Source organism: Sapajus apella, unplaced genomic scaffold (genome assembly GCF_009761245.1).
Source record: "Sapajus apella isolate SASKATOON/1434 unplaced genomic scaffold, GSC_monkey_1.0 scaffold38, whole genome shotgun sequence".
NCBI lineage: Eukaryota > Metazoa > Chordata > Mammalia > Primates > Cebidae > Sapajus > Sapajus apella.
In genome coordinates, this window is record NW_022436978.1 from 14,394,925 (window position 1) to 14,415,353 (window position 20,429).

Genomic DNA, 20,429 nt, shown 5'->3' on the forward strand with positions numbered 1-20,429 from the left:
CGGGGCGGGGCGGGGCGGGGCGGGGTAGGGGTGGGACCGCCGGGGCGGGGCGGGGCGGGGAAGGGGCGGGGCCTGTCACTGGGGAAACCGCCTTCCTAGCAGCTGCGCGCGCAGTTTGAACCGCTGCCCCCCGCGCGGCAACCGCCTCCGAACGCCGGTTGGGGCCGACGCGCCTCGGAGACTCAGAGACGCCGAGGCCTCTGCGACGAGGTGGCTGCAGCCAGGCCGGAGGCGTCAGCACGACGGAGCGGCTTCCGGGCGTTGGCGCGCAGACCCGAGGGAGCGGGGCCCCGCTTTCCCGCCCGCGCCCCAGGCCCTTGCAGACCGGGATTCGCGTCCTGGAGTGAGGAAGCAGCAGTGGCCAGGCCGCCGGTAAGTCAAGGCCCGTCCTCACCCGCCGCCGGGTTCGGGTCCGCCTAGAGAGCGGGCTGAGGGTCACCGGCTGGAAACAATGCCGCAGCTCGAGCGGACTCCCACCCTAGCAGCTTTTTCTTTATTTATTTTATATTTTTGAGGCAGGGTCTCCCTCTATCACCCAGGCTGGAGTGTGGTGGCGCGATCTCGCCTCACTGCAACCTCCGCCTCCCCGGTTCGAGCGATTCTCCCGCCTCAGCCTCCCGAGTGGCTGGGATTACAGGTGTGCGCCACCACACCCGGCTAACTGTGGTATTTCTAGTAAAGACGGGTTTCCCCATGTTGGTCAGACTGGTCTCGAACTCCTGACCTCAGATGATCTGCCCGCCTCGGCCTCCCAGAGTGCTGGGATTATAGGCGTGAGCCACCGCCCGCCTGCAGTAGTGGCCTCTGAGGGCCACTCAGGCACCGCCTGTTTCTGGCTTGGAGAAGGGGGAAATTGACAATAAAGTAGCCTTACAGGGATCCGTGTTCAGGCCTGCCACCATTGCAGATGTCAGTGTTGTCCCAACTAGGGTCCCTAGAATTACCCAGGATGTGAGCAGCACTGACTGATTCACCAGAGGTTTTCAGCAAAACAGGTGGGTGTCTTACCTACCAGCCTTGTCTGCTCATTGCCTCTTTCCAAGTCGTTCTCACAGGCGCAAACACTTTCTCTATTTCCATTAATTCCAATAGGCAAGATTTTGGAGTCTCCTTTAAGGTCCTGTGACCAGGTTGCAGGACGCCGGGGAGGCTCAGCTCCGGGATGGGCTGTGCCCCACGTGCTCAGGTCCTTGCGCTCTCCTCCACCCAAGAATGGATAGAGGCCCTGACGCCGTGATATTGTTCAAGTACACATCGGACCCCAAGAGCTTTTGCAGAAAAACGATTTATTAGGCAGACAGAGAAAGAAAAGTACGGAGAGAGAGAAAGCCAGCTCCCACGCTGTCGTGGAAGGGGATCCCAGAGAGGGGAAATCCGCACAGGTGAGGGGCAGGGGGTCTTTTAATCCGGGAGTTATTCCCGCCGCATCCAAGTTCTTGTCCCATGAGAGGAGTTCCTTCAAACTTCGCTGGAGTGATTGATCTTTGACTTGACATCGGATTCGCTCTGTTCCACCCACAGTCCTCCCATAGCTTTCGCTGCCTTTTCTAAACAAACGAAGCTCACCTGGGGAGTCTATCTTCCCTCACGAGGTAAAGCTAAACAAAGACCTCTAAGCTCCTGGATGGAGACGTGAAAGAAGGCAGGTTGAACACATCGCTGGGAAGGCCTTGCCTTTGAAACCATGCCCCTTGTGGACCTGGGAAGAGAAGTTAATACATTCCCTCAGTCCCAGTTTCTGAAAGATAGCCCAAGTAATCTCTCCATTTCTCTGCCTTTTACATGTCTGGATTCCTCCAGAGACATAAACCCTGACTAGGACCCCCAGTAGCTGATACTACAGGTGCCCAACCCCCCGTCCGGCTCATTTTTGTATTTTTAGTAGAGATGAGGTTTCACCATGTTGGCCAGGCTGGTCTTGAACTCCTGACCTCAGGTGATCTGCCTCTTTGGCCTCCCAAAGTGCTGGGATTGCAGGCATGAGCCACCACACCCAACCGATTTCTCTTTTTCTTTTTGGGAGACAGAGTCTTACTCTATTGTCTAGGCTGGACTGCAGTGGTACAATCTCAACTCACTGCAACCTCTGCCTCCCAGGTTCAAGTGATCCTCTTGCCTCAGCCTCCCAAGTAGCTGGGATATAGGCACATGCCACCACACCCAGCTAATTGTCTTTTATTTTTAATAGAAACAGGGTTTTGCCACGTTGGCCAGGCTGTTCTCAAACTCCTGATCTCAGGTGATCCACCTGCCTTGGCCTCCCAAAGTGCTGTGATTACAGGTGTGAGCCACCACACCTGGCCCTCTCTTTTTTGAGAAAGTGTGTCGTTCTTTTGCCCAGCTGGAGAGCATTGACTAAATCATAACTCACTGCAACCTCAACCTTCTGGGCTCAAGCCATCCTCTTGCCTCAGCCTTTATCACAGGCATGCCTCACCATGCTGAGCTAATTTTTAATTTTTTTGTAGAAATGAGGTCTCACTATGAGAAACATACTCAGGCTGGCCTCGAACTGCTGAGCTGAAGCAATCCTCCCGCCTCCCAAAGTGTTAGGATTGCAGATGTAAGCCACTGCACCCAGCCTAGTCTCATTTTTAATTTAAAATATTTTATCAATCTTTACATTAATTACATGCTTAAATGATATTTTAAATACGTGAGATTAAATAAAATATATTGAAATTAATTTCACCTGTCCCTATTTACTTTAACATGACTCCTAGAAAATTTTAAATTGTACCTATATATATGGCTCACATTATATTTCTTTTGGGAAACACTATTATAAAAGTTTTGAGGGCTGGGTGTGGTGGCTCACACCTGTAATCCCAGCACTTTGGGAGGCCAAGGCAGGCGAATCACCTGAGGTCAGGAATTCAAGACCAGTCTGGCCAATATGGTGAAACCTCACCTCTACTAAATACACAAATTAGCTGGGCGTGATGGCAGGCACCTGTAATCCCAGCTACTTGGGAGGCTGAGGCAGGAGAATCACTTGAATTTGGGAGGTGGAGGTTGCAGTGAACCAAGATCATGCCATTGCACTCCAGCCTGGGCAACAGAACAAACCTCTTTCTCAAAAAAAAAAAAAAAAAAAAAAATGTTTTAAGATATTGGAAACTTCTTATAATGTTCAGAAAAATTGCCTTCCCCACTCCCCCCAAACCTCACATTGACCCTTATTATCTCCTAGAAAATACCACTACCTACTCTTATCCTATGTAATCCATATCAAACAACCTTACTAACCCAGCCCAACTCAAAGGCTTTGTCAGTTAAAGAGCCATAGGCTAACTACAGATCGTCTAGGACTGCAGAATTACAGTCACTTTTAAGAGAAAGGTTCAAACTTCCCTTAGCTTTTGCATTAGAACCAATTCAGTTCCTGGCAGACCCATCTCTACTGCTTTGGCTGTTTGATTGTCCAGTTTTGCATAAGTGAACTGTAAAGAAATAATAGAGAAGGGAAGAAAGATGTCATCAAGGAGGGTGGTCACCTCCCCAGCTTTCACTCCAAATTATATTGTTACAGACTCTGGTATTACAGCATCCTTGGCCTGACTTCTTTTTAACAGTCACACCACTTTAAAAAGTAATTAGCTTTAGTGAAGACATTGCCCGATGCTCTAGTCTGAAGTATAAATAGGGACAGAAAATTATCTGTAAATGTAAGCTCTCACTTGAGCAATCTCCTTTAGTTATGGAATATAAAATGGGTGTACTCCAATATATCCATCTTTAGTGTTTTGAATGGCTCTCAAAAGCAGTGTGATGAGAGATGTTAGCTGTGAATCAGTGTGTACTGGATGAGGTCCTAATCCATTCCTTCCAGAGCCTCTAGTCCATGGAAAGAGTTCTTGCTCTGTTAGTTCACATGAGTGCATGTTGTTCAAAAGAGACTGGCATCTCTTTCTTGCTCCCTCTCTCACCTGCTCCTCCTTCACCTTCTACCAAGGGTTAAAACATCAGAAGCCTAGCAGATGCTGATGGCATGTTTGTACAGCTTGCAAAACCATAAGCCAAATAAAACTCTTTATAAATTGCCCAGCCTCAGGTATTCCTTTACAGCAATGCAAAATGGATTGACACTTGGTTTATGTCTTCCTAAGGAAAGATATGGCTGTTTGTGAGCTACCTCATCCAGGAGTATGTTTTGCCTACTCACTGCTGACCCATTTGTATTAGTCCGTTTTCACACTGCTTATGAGGATATACCCGAGACTGGGCAATTTACAAAAGAAAGAGGTTTATTGGGCTTACAGTTCCACATGGCTGGGGAGGCCTCACAATCATTGTAGAAGGCAAGGAGGAGCGAGTCACATCTTATGTGGATGACAGCAGGCAAAGAGAGAGCTTGTGCAGGGAGACTCCAGATTTTAAAGCCATCAAAACTCTTAAGACTTATTCGCTGTCACAAGAATAATAGAGGAAGGACCTGCCCCCATGATTCAATTACCTTCCACCAGGTTCCTCCCATGACACATGGGAAGTGTAGGAGTTCCAATTCAAGATGAGATTTGGGTGGGGACACAGCCAAACCATATCACTGTCCCATCATAAGGCTCCGTCTCAGCTGTGCTTCTGAACTGCTTTGCCTCAGGAGCCACAGTATTTGACAAAGCCTTAGAAGCTGGATCTCCACTCTGTAGACACCTGCAGGTGACTGAAATGAGATTGCTCCATCAGGGTGGGAGGATCTACCATCACATAGCCATATAATTTCTTAGGAAATTAATAAAGCTTTAAGCAAAAAAGCCTTGACAAGTTGAGTTGGGAAAGAATGTCTACCACTGGCTCAAATTACTGCCTTTCTGAGGCTTCCCTTTCAGCCAACATGCAAAGGTCCATCTTATATGCAACAGCACCTTTCAGCCATGATCAACTCAGCACACTGAGATAGGATAGAGGTGTGTACACCACAGAATGCAAAATGTTTGGGAATCCCTGGAAGCATAACAGGCAGGAACAGTAAGTTGAAGCTCAAGCATTCTTCTTGGCACTGAATAAGGTTTAGGCCTTGTCCTGATCTCTAGCTTTTGGTAGTGAAGCTGTTTGGCCCATAATTTTGTTACAAGATATTTAACTACAAATTCAACATCTTTAATAGACATTGAACTACTTAGATTATGCATGTACATGAGCTTTGGTAGTATCCATCTTATAAGGAATTTGTCCATTTCCTTACAAGACTTAGATGACTAAGTTGACTTTATGGGCATACAATAATTTGTGATATTGTTCTATCCTTTTAATGTCCTGAGACCTGTAGCATTGTCCCCATTTTCATTGCAGATGTTGGTAATTTGTGTCTTCTCTCTTTTTCTTATCAGTCAGGCTAAATTAGTTTGGGCACTACTGACATTTTGGGCTGGATAATTCTGTTGTATGGGGCTTACCTGTGCATTATAGGATGTTCAGCCACATCCCTGGCCTCCACCCACTAGACCTAGCAGCACTCCTCCAGTGGTGACAACCAAAATATCTCCAGATATTGCTAAATGTCTCCTGAAAGGCAGAATTGCCCCTGGTTGCTTATCACCACTTTAGACTACTTTATCTCTGTTACCATGCCTTCTATTTCAAGCATTTTCATTTAATATATATAATTTTTTTTCTCTGCTGAAATTCCTCTCTGGTCATTCATGTTGCTGTCTATCTTTTTCCACTAGAAACTTCAATATATATGATTAATATATTAATCAAATTTATTTTAAATTCCCTCTCTCTTAGTTCTAACACTTAGATTATCTGTGAGTGTGGTTCTGTTGATTACTTCCCTTCTTCACAATGAGTTGTTTTTTTCTTTTTCATGCTCTTTTACAAATGCCAAGCATCTTGTGTAGAACAAGATAATCTATGTCCCAAATAGGGTTAAGATAATCTGTGTCCCAAAATAAGCATGCTTTTTCTGCTAGGTCAGTAATGTGAATCTTGAATCAGTCTACTCAGTAGTTAAGCTGGGTTTGGGTTATATTGGTCCATCTTCAGTACATCACCGGGTTCAGCTTCCTCTAATATTACCTTATGCTTAGGCTGGAGTGCTGGAGGGATTTTCTCAATATACTATTTCATTCTCAGCTTCTAGTCTTCTCAATGATCCCATACCACACAGGAGTCTCTCCATGCTTTTGCCTTTCACTCGGCTTGTTACTTGGTGTTTGCTCTCTTGGTAGAGGAGGCCAGAAGACTATTGATCATCCTGGTCCAACCTCAGTCTTGGGCAAGGAATGGTCTGGGCAGATTTTTTACCTTTTCCACATTAAGAGCTTACATCCCTGTATCAGTCTGTTTTCACACTGCAATAAAGAACTACCCATGACTGGATAGTTTATAAAGGAAATAGGTTTAATTGACTCACAGTTCCACATTGCTGGGAGGCCTCAGGAAATTCACAATCTGGCAGAAGGGGAAGCAAAGCACATCTTAGATGGTGGCAGGAGGGAGAGAGAGTAAAGGGGAAGGTGCCACTTTTTTAAACCATCAGATCTCATGAGAACTTCCTCACTATCACAAGAATAGCATTGGGGAAACCGCCCCCATGATCCAATCACCTCCCACCAGGCCCCTCCCTCAACAGGTGGGGATTACAATTTGAGATGAGATTTGGGTGGGGACACAAAGCCAAACCATACCTTTCCCCTAACAGATCTTCACCACCAAGGGAGGCTCTCTAGTCTCCTGCCTTGTCCCGAGTCTTTTTCATCAGTACCCAGTAGAGATCATGCAAGAGAGACTAAAAGTGGAAGCAAATTATTTTTGTGTCTGAGGCTCCCAGGGGTTTTATACTCTCATGCTAGTCCACACTTGACCTTTAGCAATTAATTAACAATTTTAGCTGAATTCTTATCAGCGTATGAGGTACTTGATGTCTCTTCTTCAGTGCTCATGTCCCCTTGCTCGTTTGCCAGGCCAGTCTTGCCTTGGATTTCAAGCTACTTGATTGGCCTGTGACCTTAGGTGGGGCGACCAGTTATTCCAATTTGCCTGGATCTGAGAAATTTCCCAGGATATGGGGATTTTACTTCTAATATTTGGAAAATCCAGTTGGTCTCACTAACCTCAGTCCTCTGAGTTTCAGGAAAAATTATTACTTTTTTTTTTTTTAATTGTACTTTAGATTCTGGGGTACATGTGCAGATCATGCAGGATTGTTGCATGGGTACATGCATGGCAAGGTGGCTTGCTGCCTTCATCCCTCCATCACCTATATCTGGTATTTCTCCCCTTGTTACCCTTCCCCGCCCTCCTTGCCCCCTGCAGTCCCTCCCCTCCCCACCCCCTGCAACTGACCGAAGTAAAATTATTTTGTAGTTTTTCTGGTTGTTGGCATAGAGCGATGCTCTTTCTAGGTTTCTACATCTGAGGCAGAAGACAAATCACTGAAATATTTATGCATGTTGAATATGGACAAAAGTGGCTCTTGAGATAGTGAGAAACCATACGGGGAAAACATCTGTTTCTTACTAAATCAGGGGGGTTCTTGTGAAGTCATCCTTAAAATAGAGAATAAGCGAAATCATTTCAGTATCTGCCACTTTTGTCTATCAGCAGCAGATTTATCTGATTACCTAAATGAACTCTCATTGAAGAGGTGGGTCCACACCTATTCCTTCTACACCTGTAGTCAGCATTCAACTAGCACCAGACTTATATTTTACTCCCAGCAGCTGAGCATCTTTCATTTATTTTTGAGCAAAACTTTTTTCAAAAAAAATCTATATTCTCTCTTGTCAAAGGAAGATGCTGAGTGTAGCAATAATCTTCAAACATTAATATTGGCCACTTTGGGTGAATAAGTACATGTGTGTACACATGAATGTATAATCTTGCTATCAGCTGCCTGGGGGCATACTTGGTTTATGTTGCCATGGGCAGTACCTCTGGTATAGTGTTCTTTTATTTCAGATATCATGGAAACCAGGAGTGTTTGTGACCCTTACAACCATCACTAGTGGGGTTATGTGGTAGGCAGCCTAAAGGAAATGCACTGTATCTGGTGTGACAATGAAAGCTTTATCGTTTGCTCAATTACTCTTTTGAGCATCCTTGAGTATTCAAGAAAAATATAACCTCTTGAGGAGCTTATAGTCTATGCACGTGCTATCTTTCTATTAAATAGTCAAGATAGTGACATTAGTACCATAGAATCAACACAGAAATATTATAACTGGGAACATTTATAAGTTCAACAACTGTAGGCTTTATATAGCTGTAGATATAAAAATAACAACTAAGACCTGTATTGTATTTATAATGTGCCAAGCATTGTCCTAAACATTTTATATTCATTATTACACTGAATCCTCATGTGTATAAGCTTCATAACAACCCTATGATGATAGGTGTTATTGTCCACATATTACAGATTAGAAAAATAAGGAACAACAGGACTAAGAAATGTGTTCAAGGTCACACTAATAGCAAGTGGTAACAGTGAGACTTGAGCCTATGCAGTTTGTTTCTAGAGTTTTGTTTTTGTTTCTGTTTTTTTTCTTTTTTTTAAGAAGGAGCCTCGCTCTGTCACCTAGGCTAGAGTACAGTGCCGAAATCTCAGCTCACTGCAACCTCCACCTCCCAGGTTCAAGCAATTCTGCCTCAGCCTTCTGAGTAGCTGGAATTACAGGCACTTGCTACCACACCCGGCTAATTTATATTTTAATAGAAACAAGATTTCACCATGTTGGCCAGGCTGGTCTTGAACTCCTGACCTCAGGCAATCCGCCCGCCTTGGCCTCCCAAAGTGCTGGGATGACAGGTGTGAGCCACCGTGCCCAGCCCTCCAGAGTTCTTTCAACCACTGTTAACAGTGGTCAAAAATACAGAAGAGAAAAAATATTTCAACTTTCAAGATGATGTAGAGAAAATGAGAGTTGTATATGTGAAAAAAAGCCCGTAAATACCACTTTGATTTTAGGTCATATGCCAACCAAGGATGTACAGAAAGCTGAAAGAGGACATGCTAAGGAAAAGAAGTTAGCAAGCAGTATGATGATGCCCTGGGCTCATAAGTCAGCAGACAGCATGATTTTACAGACAGTTGTGCCCGTTTGATGGAAATGTCATGTGATGCAGATGACTCAGTAACAGTGGAAGTGCAAGAAAAAAAAAAAAAAAAAAAAAAAACTCTTGCAGGAAGAGCTCTACCTCTGCATATAAAATACTTGAGTACTTTCATTTCAAAATTAAAGATTACTCAGAAACCACTTGCCATACAGAAGAAATTTAGGATGGAAACTTTTATCAAATGATTGAGAATGTGTTAGGCCATTCTTACATTGCTATAAGGAAATACCTGAGACTGGGTAATTTATAAAGAAGAGGTTTAATTGGCTTATGGTTCTACAGACTGTACAGGAAGCATAGCTCTAGCATCTGTTCTGTTTCTGAAGAGGCCTCAGGGTGCTTTTACTCATGGCAGAAGGTGAACTGGGAACAGGCATGTCACATGGCAAAAGCAAGAGTAACACTAACTGATGAGAACTCACAGTCACCAAGGCAGCACCAAGCCATGAAGGATTCATTCCCACCACCCAAACACCTCCCACCAGGCCCCACCTCCAACATTGGGAGTTACAATTCAATATGAGATTTGGGTGGGGACAAATATCCAAACTATTAGGTTGGTGCAAAAGTAATTTCAGTTTAATACATCAGAGAATAAAACTAATGAATGGAATGTATGAAGAACTTTGCTTTGAAGGTAATATCATGGATGTTATCAACACATGTGAAGCAAAGTAGATTCACAAATGAATATCTCCCAAACTCCCAAACTGGTTCTTGTAAGAGGAAACATAGGAAAGACAGGACAGTCAACAAGAATATTCAAAGTATTTGGCAAGGGCTGTCTTGAAAGAGTAGGATGCTTTGAGAGTTTTATGATTGGTTTTTCAAGCCAACTGATTATTATAATAAAGTATATTAAAACTACGTATGAGGTGAAGTATTTTAGCCTAGCCCAAGGGAAATCATTAATATCTTCTCTATACATACTGGGTGACCTAGATGATAAAATGCAGCTTTTATTAAGTGGCACTTATTTATGTGTGAGCCTGATATTCTCACAGACACACACACAAAAAAAGGTCAGGGAGGGTATAGTGGTGACCTGGGAATAGGGAGAAAAACTCAGATTGTGTTGAAAGATATAAGGCAGAAATTTTATATGTTGGTTTCCTTTTTTTTTTTTGAGATGTAGTCTTGCTTTGTCGCCCACCCAGGCTGGAGTGCAGTGGGATGATCTTGGCTCACTGCAACCTCTGCCTCCCAGGTTCAAGCAGTTCTCTGCCTCAGCTTCCCGAGTAGCTGGGATTACAGGCATGTGCCATCATGCCCGACTAATTTTTGCATTTTTAGTAGAGATGGGGTTTCATCATCTTGGCCAGGCTGGTCTTGAACTCCTGACCTCATGATCCACCTGCCTCGACCTCCCAAAGTGCTGGGATTACAGGCATGAGCCACAGTGCCTGGCCAGGTTGGTTTCTTAAGGTTAACTTTATAGTCCAAAAGGTATAGAGAGTTGATAATCCAGTACAGTTTGTAGACATTAATCAAAAGATATAGCATATTTTGTGCCTTACTGTGGCACATTTATCCTTAAGACGAGGTAAACAATTATTGAATATAACAAGCTCAGCTATTAGAATTTTCTACTCAAAAGAACTGAGTGAAGATGTCCTTTTAAAGAACGAATTGTGTGTTTAAGGTATTGTTGTCAGTGAGGAGGAGAAGGAGCACTGCTCTCCTAAGATCAGCTGTATTCCAAAGCCATGGTTATGCTTTTGTTTAAAAAAATGATTATTGCTTTCTAAATTGAAGTGATCCCAGGGAAGACTGGCTTTGAGGCTTGGTGAAGGTTATATTGTGATTAAAGGGCACAGAGGACATTGGATTGACAGTGTTCAATGTGTGTGGCTTTTCACGTCTCCCCAAATCCTCCCAGGTTGTTTATTTAGGCTGTTAAAACCTACTATTCTATCTTCTCAGGAAGGGAGCTTATCAAACCTCTTTTATCCTCAACTATATTATCTTGAAATTGCAGTGTATTAACTCACATCGTTGCAAAAACTGCCTTTCACTTGTCTGACCATCTGGATCTAACATTCGATATGCAAGAACAATCCTTGTTAAGCTGTCATCACTGTCTTGCCACATTGCCTACAGTTGATATGATAATGATTAGGCATCGTAACATACAGTCATTTTGCAACAGTGGAAGGAGAAGACATTGTAAGGGATGTGTGCATACAGCTCCCTGCAAGCAAGAGGTATAATGGGGCTGAACAAAGCAAGAGGTATAATAGGGTCTGGCCAGGTGTCACCACATACATGGGGAGACATAGCTGGATGTTGGATGCATCATAATGTTTACAGGCATAACAAAACCCGACTGCATATGTTTTTGCCATAGCCTCAGTCAGTAGCTTGCCACAGGGAGGCATACCCACAGACCTTTCTGTGGGAACTATTTGGTTGTTCAGATACCTGTCTGGCATATCACAAGGCATAGGCAGCTACTGACTAGTTGCCAGAATCAGTGACTATAATAATTGTTATAGGCCAGGCATGCTGGCGCAAGCCTGTAGTCCCAGCTACTCAGGAGACTGAAATGGGAGGATCACCTGAGGCCAGGAATTTGAAGCTGCAGTGAGCTGGGATCATGCTACTATGCTTCAGCCTGGACAACAGAATGAGACTCTGTCTCAAAACGGAAAGAAGTGTGTATTTAAAAAAACTGTTATAATGGTTTCCTCACAGAATAAAGAGGGCTTGTATAATAGCTATGTTGACACTATCAATCAAAAAAATGGCAAATATTACTGTTTTTGAAGTTTTGGGAAGAATCTAATCCCCAAAAAGGGCATATTTTTCATAAACACAAGAAACAGGTGTACACATCCCAGATTTTATTAATGTTGTTTGAGGATTTGTGAGTGGGAGTTCAATAGCAAGCACAGGCTTGCTATTGAACAGTTTAATATTATATATTTCATTTTTTTTTGTCATCACCTCTCTTGCCTCAACAAGACTTTCTGTATTTTCTCTTAAAGTTTTCAAAAATTTGAGGCCAATTGATGAACATTACTTTCACCCATAGTTAAGGTTTCACTGAAAATAGTAGGATATTACTGTTACTATTTTCTTTTCAGATTTTATTTGGAGAAAAGCAAGCATCTTTGCCTCTTTGGAGTAGGAAATTCACACTTGGAAAAGGTAGGATTTTCTTCCCCTTACTTGAAATTTGTGGGGAAAAAAAAAAACATAATCTTAAAAATTGGACACTTTGTTATAATTTTAAGATACTTTCTTTTTCGTTTTATGGATATTTTAAAATTAGGGATGAAGGCTGTAGATAGTATATCTCTGAATTTTAAGCAGTGTTTTAAATATGGTTTTTAGAAACTTCAACTAAACTTTTCTTGTTTTAATTTTTAAAGCTATTTAATTTTGTGAACTAATTACATTTCAAAGTAAAGTGAAAAGCGCTATGTCTTGGAACTTCACAAACTTTTACATTTTTGACTTTAGGCACTGATTATAAATGAAGATGGTGGGATGATGGTAGACAGGATTTAAGCCATGGCATTTGAACTATATGATCAAATGGGAAAGGAAAACCAGTTATCTCATTATTCATGAAAATATGCACTCGTAGGTGATTGTTGAACAATGAGAACACATGGACACAGGGAGGGGAGCATCACATACTGGGATCTGTTTGGGGGGTGTAGGGGAGGGACAGCAGGGGGTGGGGAGGTTGGGGAGGGATAACATGGGGAGAAATACCAGATATAGGTGATGGGGGGGCCAGTGGAAGCAGCAAACCACATTGCCATGTATGTACCTATGCAACAATCCTGCATGATCTGCACATGTACCCCAGAACCTAAAGTACAATAAAAGTAAAAATTTTTAAGAAAATATGCACTACAGTGTAAATGTGTCATTTAACAATGACACCTGTGTAATCACTACCCAGACTAAGAAATAGAAAATTATCAGCATTCTAGGAAATATATGCATATTGTTTCTAAGTAACAGCCCTTCACCTCCCCACAGGTGACCACTATCTTTACCTGTATACTAAAATTCTTTTTTTCATACCAGTGGTTCTCAAAGTGTGGTCTGGTATCAGCATTGTCTGGGAATTTGTTAGAAATGCAAATTTTTGGGTCCATTCTCTGATCTATTACATTTATGTATTTTTTATGGGATGCATGTTTATATGATAAAAGTATAAAGCAATGAATCTCAAACTTTAGCATGTATCAGAATGACCTAGATGGCCTTTTAAAACACAAATACTGGGTCCTACCTAGAGTTTCTAATGATCTCTTTCTATTGTCTCTTTTAATTATTTGTTCCAATTTTCTTATAGACTGGATACATTTGACCCTGTGCTAGTCATTGCACTTGAAAAGTCATTTTGTCGAAATAATTGTCTGGCCTATAATTAAGATACTTTGCCCCAAAGAGCACCTGTATTTGCTTTTGTTGGGTACCTGCAGGTAGTACAAATTTGAGTTCACCTGTTCAAAGTTTGATACTTCCTAGTCAACTCAGAAGCGTCTCATCACTTTCAGATTATTACAATTCTTGTTCACCTTCACTCTGAGATTTTGGATCCCAGATTGTTGTAGGAGAAGGTCTCCTGTCACACACCCCAACTTATATGAACCCAGGATTTTGTTTTCAATCTCCCCTGTATCCTGAAAGGCTGTCAAAATGGAGGTCCTAATGTTTTAGGATTAGCTAGTGCTTTCAGTGAAAAAGTGGCTTCAGGCTTACTTCTCTCTTGATTCTTTGCTTCTCTTTACTTTTGGTCTGATAATTCCTTACTATTTTATAACCTCTTTGATGCTTTTTAAAAGATTATTTGAAATATATTTTACCGAGTTTTTTAGTTGTTTTGTTTTCAGCTGGCAAACTGATCTAAATAACCTGGACCACCATTACTAGAAATGGAAAATAAATTAATAACACACAGTATTTTTCAAAATACTGTGATTTTTCAAAACCTTAAAAAGCAACAGATGAGCCGGGCATGGTGGCTCATGCCTGTAATCCCAGCACTTTGGGAGGCCGAGGCAGGTGGATTTCCTGAGGTCAGGAGTTTGAACCCAGCCTGGCCAACATGGTAAAACCCTGTCTCTACTAAAAATAAAAAAAATTTTAAAAAGTTAGCCAGGCATGGTGGCAGGCACCCATAATCCCAGCTACTCGGGAGGCTGAGGCAGGAGAATTGTTTGGACCTGGGAGGCCAAGGTTACAGTGAGCTGAGATGGTGCCATTGCACTCCAGCCTGGGCAACAAGAGTGAAACTCTGTCTCCAAAATAAAAAAAAGCAATTGTTGGGAATAAAAAGTTCTTTTTTTAGTCTACAATTTTAACCAAACATGGGACACACAAGATGGTTTGGATACAAAAAATTCTTTTTTGTTAGAAGATTCCCAGAGTTCCATATTTAAATCATGTTATGATCTTTAACCTTATGACCTTAAATAGTAATATAATCTTTAACCACTCTGGAGTGCTCTGATATTTACTCACTGGGTTCCAAGAAATGCTTCCCACAACTTCAGAAAGCCTCACAAAGTACAGAGGTATGCCTAGCACAAGATCCACTTTACAATTTGTGATACTGATATCAAACACTAGGCGCTCAGTCTAGGTCCCATTGCTTGCTGTGCAAAAAGAAGCAAGTAATGCCAGGGAAGGCTTTATTATTTCACAGTTGATGTCAACCAGACAGACCAGAGCCAAACCTCAAATCCATCTCCCCTCTCCAACCAAAGTTAGGGATTTATATAGTGGGGAAGGAAAACAGGAGAGGCAAGGAAGATCAACAGGCAGCAGGTGGTCAAGTGGGGGATCTAATATCTCACTGTAACCACATGCAGAAAGACAGTGATTAGGGATGGGTAAGGAAGAGGAAGTTGTCAACAGCTAGCAGGTGCATTTCTATGTCTGGGTGCAGCGATTCAGAACGCCACAAGATGCAGGAACTCTCCAGGTCTGAGCTACAAATAACAGAGGGTGATTTTCACATCACATAGAGGCTTTCCAGCCATGGCAGTTCCTAAGTTACAAGGCAAGCTACGGCCAACCACCATCCAACCCTTAGCTGATAACTTTTATTTAAAACAACATGTTGACCTTTAAACCAATATGATACCACCATTTATTATTTTCATACAATTTATCACTTAAAATCAAAATACTGCTCTCACAGGTATAAAATTTCTTAGTATAAATTCCCATCTCTGATTATAAAATCCTACTTTACGAAAAGGTATGGAGAGCCCAGACCACCATGAAGGCCACTCAGTTTAACCACTTCTTTATAGACATATCTTATTGCATCCCGTGTGTTTTGTTGTCTGGGATACAGGTATTCTCCTTATTTAGTAGCACATGTTCCTCCTTTCCTTCCAGCTAGAATATGATCTAATGTTTCTTTGGCATTACTTTTTCATGGCTGGTCATATATAATAGCTGTATCACAGATTGCTGAAGTTGCCCAGTCAACTGAACTTTGGAAATTACATAACAAATTCTGTTTCTGAGCCTAATAAGAATTTTAAGGAACAATTTAGTGGCCCCGGTGGTCTAGTTATGCCCAAATAGCTGCCACTACTGTATTCCTCAGACAGCCATTGGTGTGCACATGACCCTTATATCCAGTAAGTAGAAGAATGAGGAGTGGGCCTATACTTTTTGCCAAAATCCAGAGTCCAGTTTTTGATGTTCAATATAGTTGTTAAAGAATGGGATCCTTTTGAGCACCTTGATGTTACAAGCACTGGTGCCTATTCCCTTGAACTCTCAGAATAATCTAGATATGGTTGAAGATTATGCTTAGGACAGCAAGGGGCAGGAAATGTATGTCTCGGCGTTTAGCAGTAGATCATCTTTCTGGCGGCACCAGCTAAATGGCCAAGTGTGATTGCATCTGATAAAGATTTGATAAATCTCACAAGCCTCATCTCCACATGTGCTTTATTTCTACTGCAGTAGGACTTCCATTTATGATGACTTAATAAACTTTGCCTTTGCATAGGCTATCCATGTTCTAGAATTTGCCCAGTTTTTTACATGGTACCATGATTTCTCATCTCTCAATTTTCTGGAATGAAGTGTGTATATCCAGTATGTGGGATCTATATTTTACTGTATATGCAGCCTCTAGACTAATTAGATAATTTAGCATATAGCCAAAGGTACACAGTTCAATATTTTCTTCAGAAAATTTAACTCCTACAGATTCTGTGAATCATGTGAGATGTCCAGGGCAATGAGTGTAATCATTCCTTTTAAGGTAAAACTGCCCTCATAACCATTACTATTGTACTAGAATGAGGACTACTGACTTGCTGGCTATACGCATATTTCCATTGGTATTATAGACAGTTCTTTCAGTTCTTTCACTGTCTTCAATACAGATAGCAATTATCTCTTTGAGTTTATTTTTAAAAGTTTCCATGAGAGTTCTAGCTAAGAGCTGTGTGTCACTGGCATTGAACTTGCTGGAAATACCTGGTTGGAGCTCCTAGCCCAAAGTATCTCCAAACATGAGCACCCTTTCGTCCTCTTCACTGGAAACTAATACCTGGAATAGTACAGTAAACTCTTTGGCCTATTGTAATTCCTTATCTTACTACAGTAAATTTTTCTTAGAGAAGAATTTCAAATAAGATTGGCTTCAAGAACCCTAACCAGTACGACCAGGGTTCTCAAGGGAGAGGGTGTTAGACTCTGGCTTTATTGGCAACCCAGTCTAGTTCTTTCCCTGTGTTCTTCAAAGCTTTTTTCTGAAGTGATTGGAACCAGTGGTAGAGATTGTATAGAAGGAATTGATATACAAAGAGTAGAACAGAGTCAGCTGGATGCTTTTTATAGCTAGCCAAAGTCAGCATGTGGTCAATTTAGGATGAACTGTGATCAGTAGCTAAAGGTTCTTTGCTGCTAATGTATGGGAAGAAAATGAAAGGACTGGGCAGAAATGGTAGTGTGCCTTCCCTATGTTTATCACCCATGCAGCATTTCCAGGCCTATTTGTTATTCTCTTAGCCTGTAGACTTCTACAAGGATACTTGTGGCTTAGTTTCCAATGTTTTACATTTCATGAAACATTTGTATCTCAACCACACCCCACTCTATACCCCAACTTACTTGGCCACTCATCTGTTACTTGCACGTCAAGTCTACTGCTCCTGAGAGTTCCAAGTGGGAAGGTGTACAAATCTGGGGACACTGGCCTCCCAACTAGGGCAGTTGCATCAGAAGTGTCTGAAGTTTGGATATTAGGGTTGAAAGGCAGACAGTACAGTTAGCACTCTTACTTCTTCTGGTATTTCCTTACCATTGAAAGTTATGGGTTGCCCATCAATTTGGGCTTTTTTTCACCCCACTTTTCAATACTTAACTAATAGGTATTTCCATTGAGAACTTCCTTTTTCTCTTCTTTAAATTTCCCTCTGTTTTCATTTGGTTATTTTGAGAGCTAATATTCACACACGTATCCTAAATTATTTTTTCCAAAATTGTTATAGAAATGACTGCTATTATCTACTCTTCTATTCATTCCTCTTCCTTTTTCTTGAGCAGAACCTGATTTGCATGGGGTTGGGGGCACCGTGTGCTCAGCTAAAACACTACAGTACTCATCCTTCATTACTGATAAGTATGGCAGTGGAACACAGTTCTTGCCAATGAGGTTTAATCAAAGGTGTTGAGAGAGAGACCTAATAAAGCTCCTTAAAAGCCGGTAGCCCCATGCCATGTATTCTTTTGCCTTTCTTGCCCTTCTTCCTACCTGCATGTTGGGGAAGATGCTGGACATAGAATAGATATCTCACAACAGTGAGGTGACCATGAGAGAGAGGCAAGATAATAGCGAGGGTCACATCTGAAAAGACTGTGTTAGACACTACATGTGAACTCAGTCAGAAACTGTGCTTTTTCCACACTACCACTATTTCTACCATCTTAGGGTTAGGAAAAAAAATGCCTTTGTCAAGATAGAGCCATACTGTTTGTATATTTCCAACACTGTTTGTAGTAGGACTTTATTGCCATCATTTAATTACTCTCACAGTCTGAGATGTAGACATTATTTTGCACCTGAATTATTAAAAATAACTACCAGTGTCTCTATGCCCCAGGTTGATATTCCTTAATTACAGAGGGCCCAGGATCTTTAAAAGGAAAGGTAGCATGCAATTTGAAATCAGTTCAGTAGATGGCAAGGTGGTCAATTTTGATAATTAGATAAGAATATTAGTATGCACAGCCAATGGGTTTTAAAATAGTAATAATATGTAAGTACCATGAGGTAGTTTTATAGCGAATTACATGTTTTAAATGTATACATTTATATTTTAAGTTGCATGGGGATGAATTTCTTGTTTTATTTCTATTTTCAGCCATATTTTCCTGTACTATTTGCCATATGAGAACACTGGGGAAGATTTAAGATCTCCAGATGTAAAGGGTTATTGAGAAAGAGTTGCCAAAAAAGGGTCACATATTAGTTAAATAAGTTATGATTATAATATAATATCTACAGTATCTCAATTTATAGAAAGACAATATTCTGCATGCACATCTATCTTAACTGGAAGGCTATTACAATATCAAGTTGCTAATACTGGGGCTTTTTCTAGCTAGATGGGATAATAGTTTTTTTTTTAGTGTTCTATTGCTTTGGTTTTTCTGTAATGAACTGGTATTACCTGTTCATAACTTCTTTAGAAGTTGAAAAAAATTCCTCCTGATGGACATTTAACAAGAGAAACAGAAGTATGTTGCTGAGAAATGAGTAACATCAAGTCAGGAAGAGGAGGAACAAAGGGACTCCTGCCTTTGCTGCCGATCCACCAGAACAGCCATCAGACTCCTCAGCCTGCTACTGGCTCACCAGCTGCGCCTGAGCTGGCTGTGGGATCCTGAGTGTCAATGGGCCCTCATTGTGACACCAAAGATCCTCTTTCTTGTCTTGTTATTTTTTCGTGTTACGTTATCCTATCCTATGTTAGTAATTCTCTGTCTCTCTCTCTCTCTCTTTCTTCACCATAGTGGTGTGGGGTTGACTGTTTCTCACCATGTCTTCTCACAAGACTTTCATCATTAAGCGATTCCTGGCCAAGAAACAAAAGCAAAATCGTCCCATTCCCCAGTGGATTCAGATGAAAACTGGTAATAAAATCAGGTACAACTCCAAAAGGAGACATTGGAGAAGAACCAAGCTGGGTCTATAAGGAACTGCACATGAGATGGCATGCATATTTATGCTGTATCAAGATCATGATCATCTTACAATATCGAGCTGAAAATGTCACCACTATCTGGACTGTTGCACATGTTTTACTTGGAATATATCTTTCTCTTTTTGTATATGCTCTGTGCTAGTAAGGTGGATTCAGCAATAAATATGTGAAAGCTTTTGTTTCAAAAATGTCTCTGACCTTTAAAAACTGTACCTTCATTTATTCAATAAACATCAGGATCTGTGCTCTATGCCAAACCCCTGGGTAATGCTGAGGATAACTAGTGAGCCAAATAGACCTTCAGCCTGTAGTGAGAGGGATAGATGCTAATTATATCATGCAGATGTGTACAGTGGGACAAAATGAGATCAGGACTACAGAGGAAAATAAGATACAGAGAAGGCAGAGTTCCTGGGCAAGTGGAGAGACCCACTTTACATTATGCCTTCAGTATGTGTTCAGAACTCAATATAAGTTAGGACCTATAGGAGGCACAAGTTAGGTGAGTGAAGATTGTCATGGGGAGAGCAAGTCTTTTAGACAGAGGAAACAGCGTGTTTGAGGGCCCTGAGCAGTAGTGAGCATTATCTCCTTAGGGAAGTGACAGGAGCATAGAAAGGAGCTGGCTGGAGCAGAGAAAGCAGAGGGAAGGACTCGAGGTGAGTTTGCAGAGGCCAAAATCACATAGGGCTTTATAAATTATAAGAACATTGTACCTTTTTCTCCTAAGCAGTCAGAAACCATTGAAAGGTTTTGAACTGAAATCATACTTCAATCGGGTTAGTTTTCACGTTGGCTGTGGTATGGAAAATGGATTGGAGTAAGAGGCAAGAATGGTATGGACAGAATAGGATGCCATTGATAAAGTGCAAGTGTAAGTGACCAGTAAAGGGCCAGTCACAGATTTTGTCATAAATATAAATATTGCTACTCTATTTAAATAGGACATTATCTAGAAGGAGTGGTAGACCATGGTCTAGTATTTGTAACATTTCTAGCTAGCAGTCTCTGCCTGTCTTTTTCACTCTTCTCTACATGTGGGTTCTTGGGTTTGCCATAAATAAAATTCGGGACAGTGGTCATATCTGAGAGTTATGAGGTAATCTTTTTGCTCTTCTAAAAGTACTGCAGGCTCAGCTATTAAGAGAATTGAGCCAGTGA

The 20,429-nt window shown here is 41.6% G+C and overlaps 1 protein-coding gene across 2 annotated transcripts; it reads left to right on the forward strand.

Annotated features, from left to right (window-relative positions):
- The first annotated feature begins 93 nt into the window (after positions 1–93).
- On the forward strand, positions 94–19,456 carry RPL39L (ribosomal protein L39 like). Of its 2 annotated transcripts, XM_032298295.1 has the most exons (3): positions 94–372; positions 12,150–12,213; positions 19,078–19,456. In XM_032298295.1, the coding sequence occupies exon 3, from the start codon at positions 19,104–19,106 to the stop codon at positions 19,257–19,259; it is 156 nt and encodes a 51-aa protein (XP_032154186.1). In that variant the 5' UTR covers positions 94–372; positions 12,150–12,213; positions 19,078–19,103; the 3' UTR covers positions 19,260–19,456. The 2 variants fall into 2 exon arrangements, with proteins under 2 accessions (XP_032154186.1, XP_032154187.1); XM_032298296.1 differs by lacking the exon at positions 12,150–12,213 and having other exon boundaries at positions 95–372.
- Positions 19,457–20,429: the final 973 nt, after the last annotated feature.

Excerpts from the sequence above, each read along its gene's own strand:
- RPL39L (XM_032298295.1), top strand. The coding sequence starts at position 19,104 with ATGTCTTCTCACAAGACTTTCATCATTAAGCGATTCCTGGCCAAGAAA.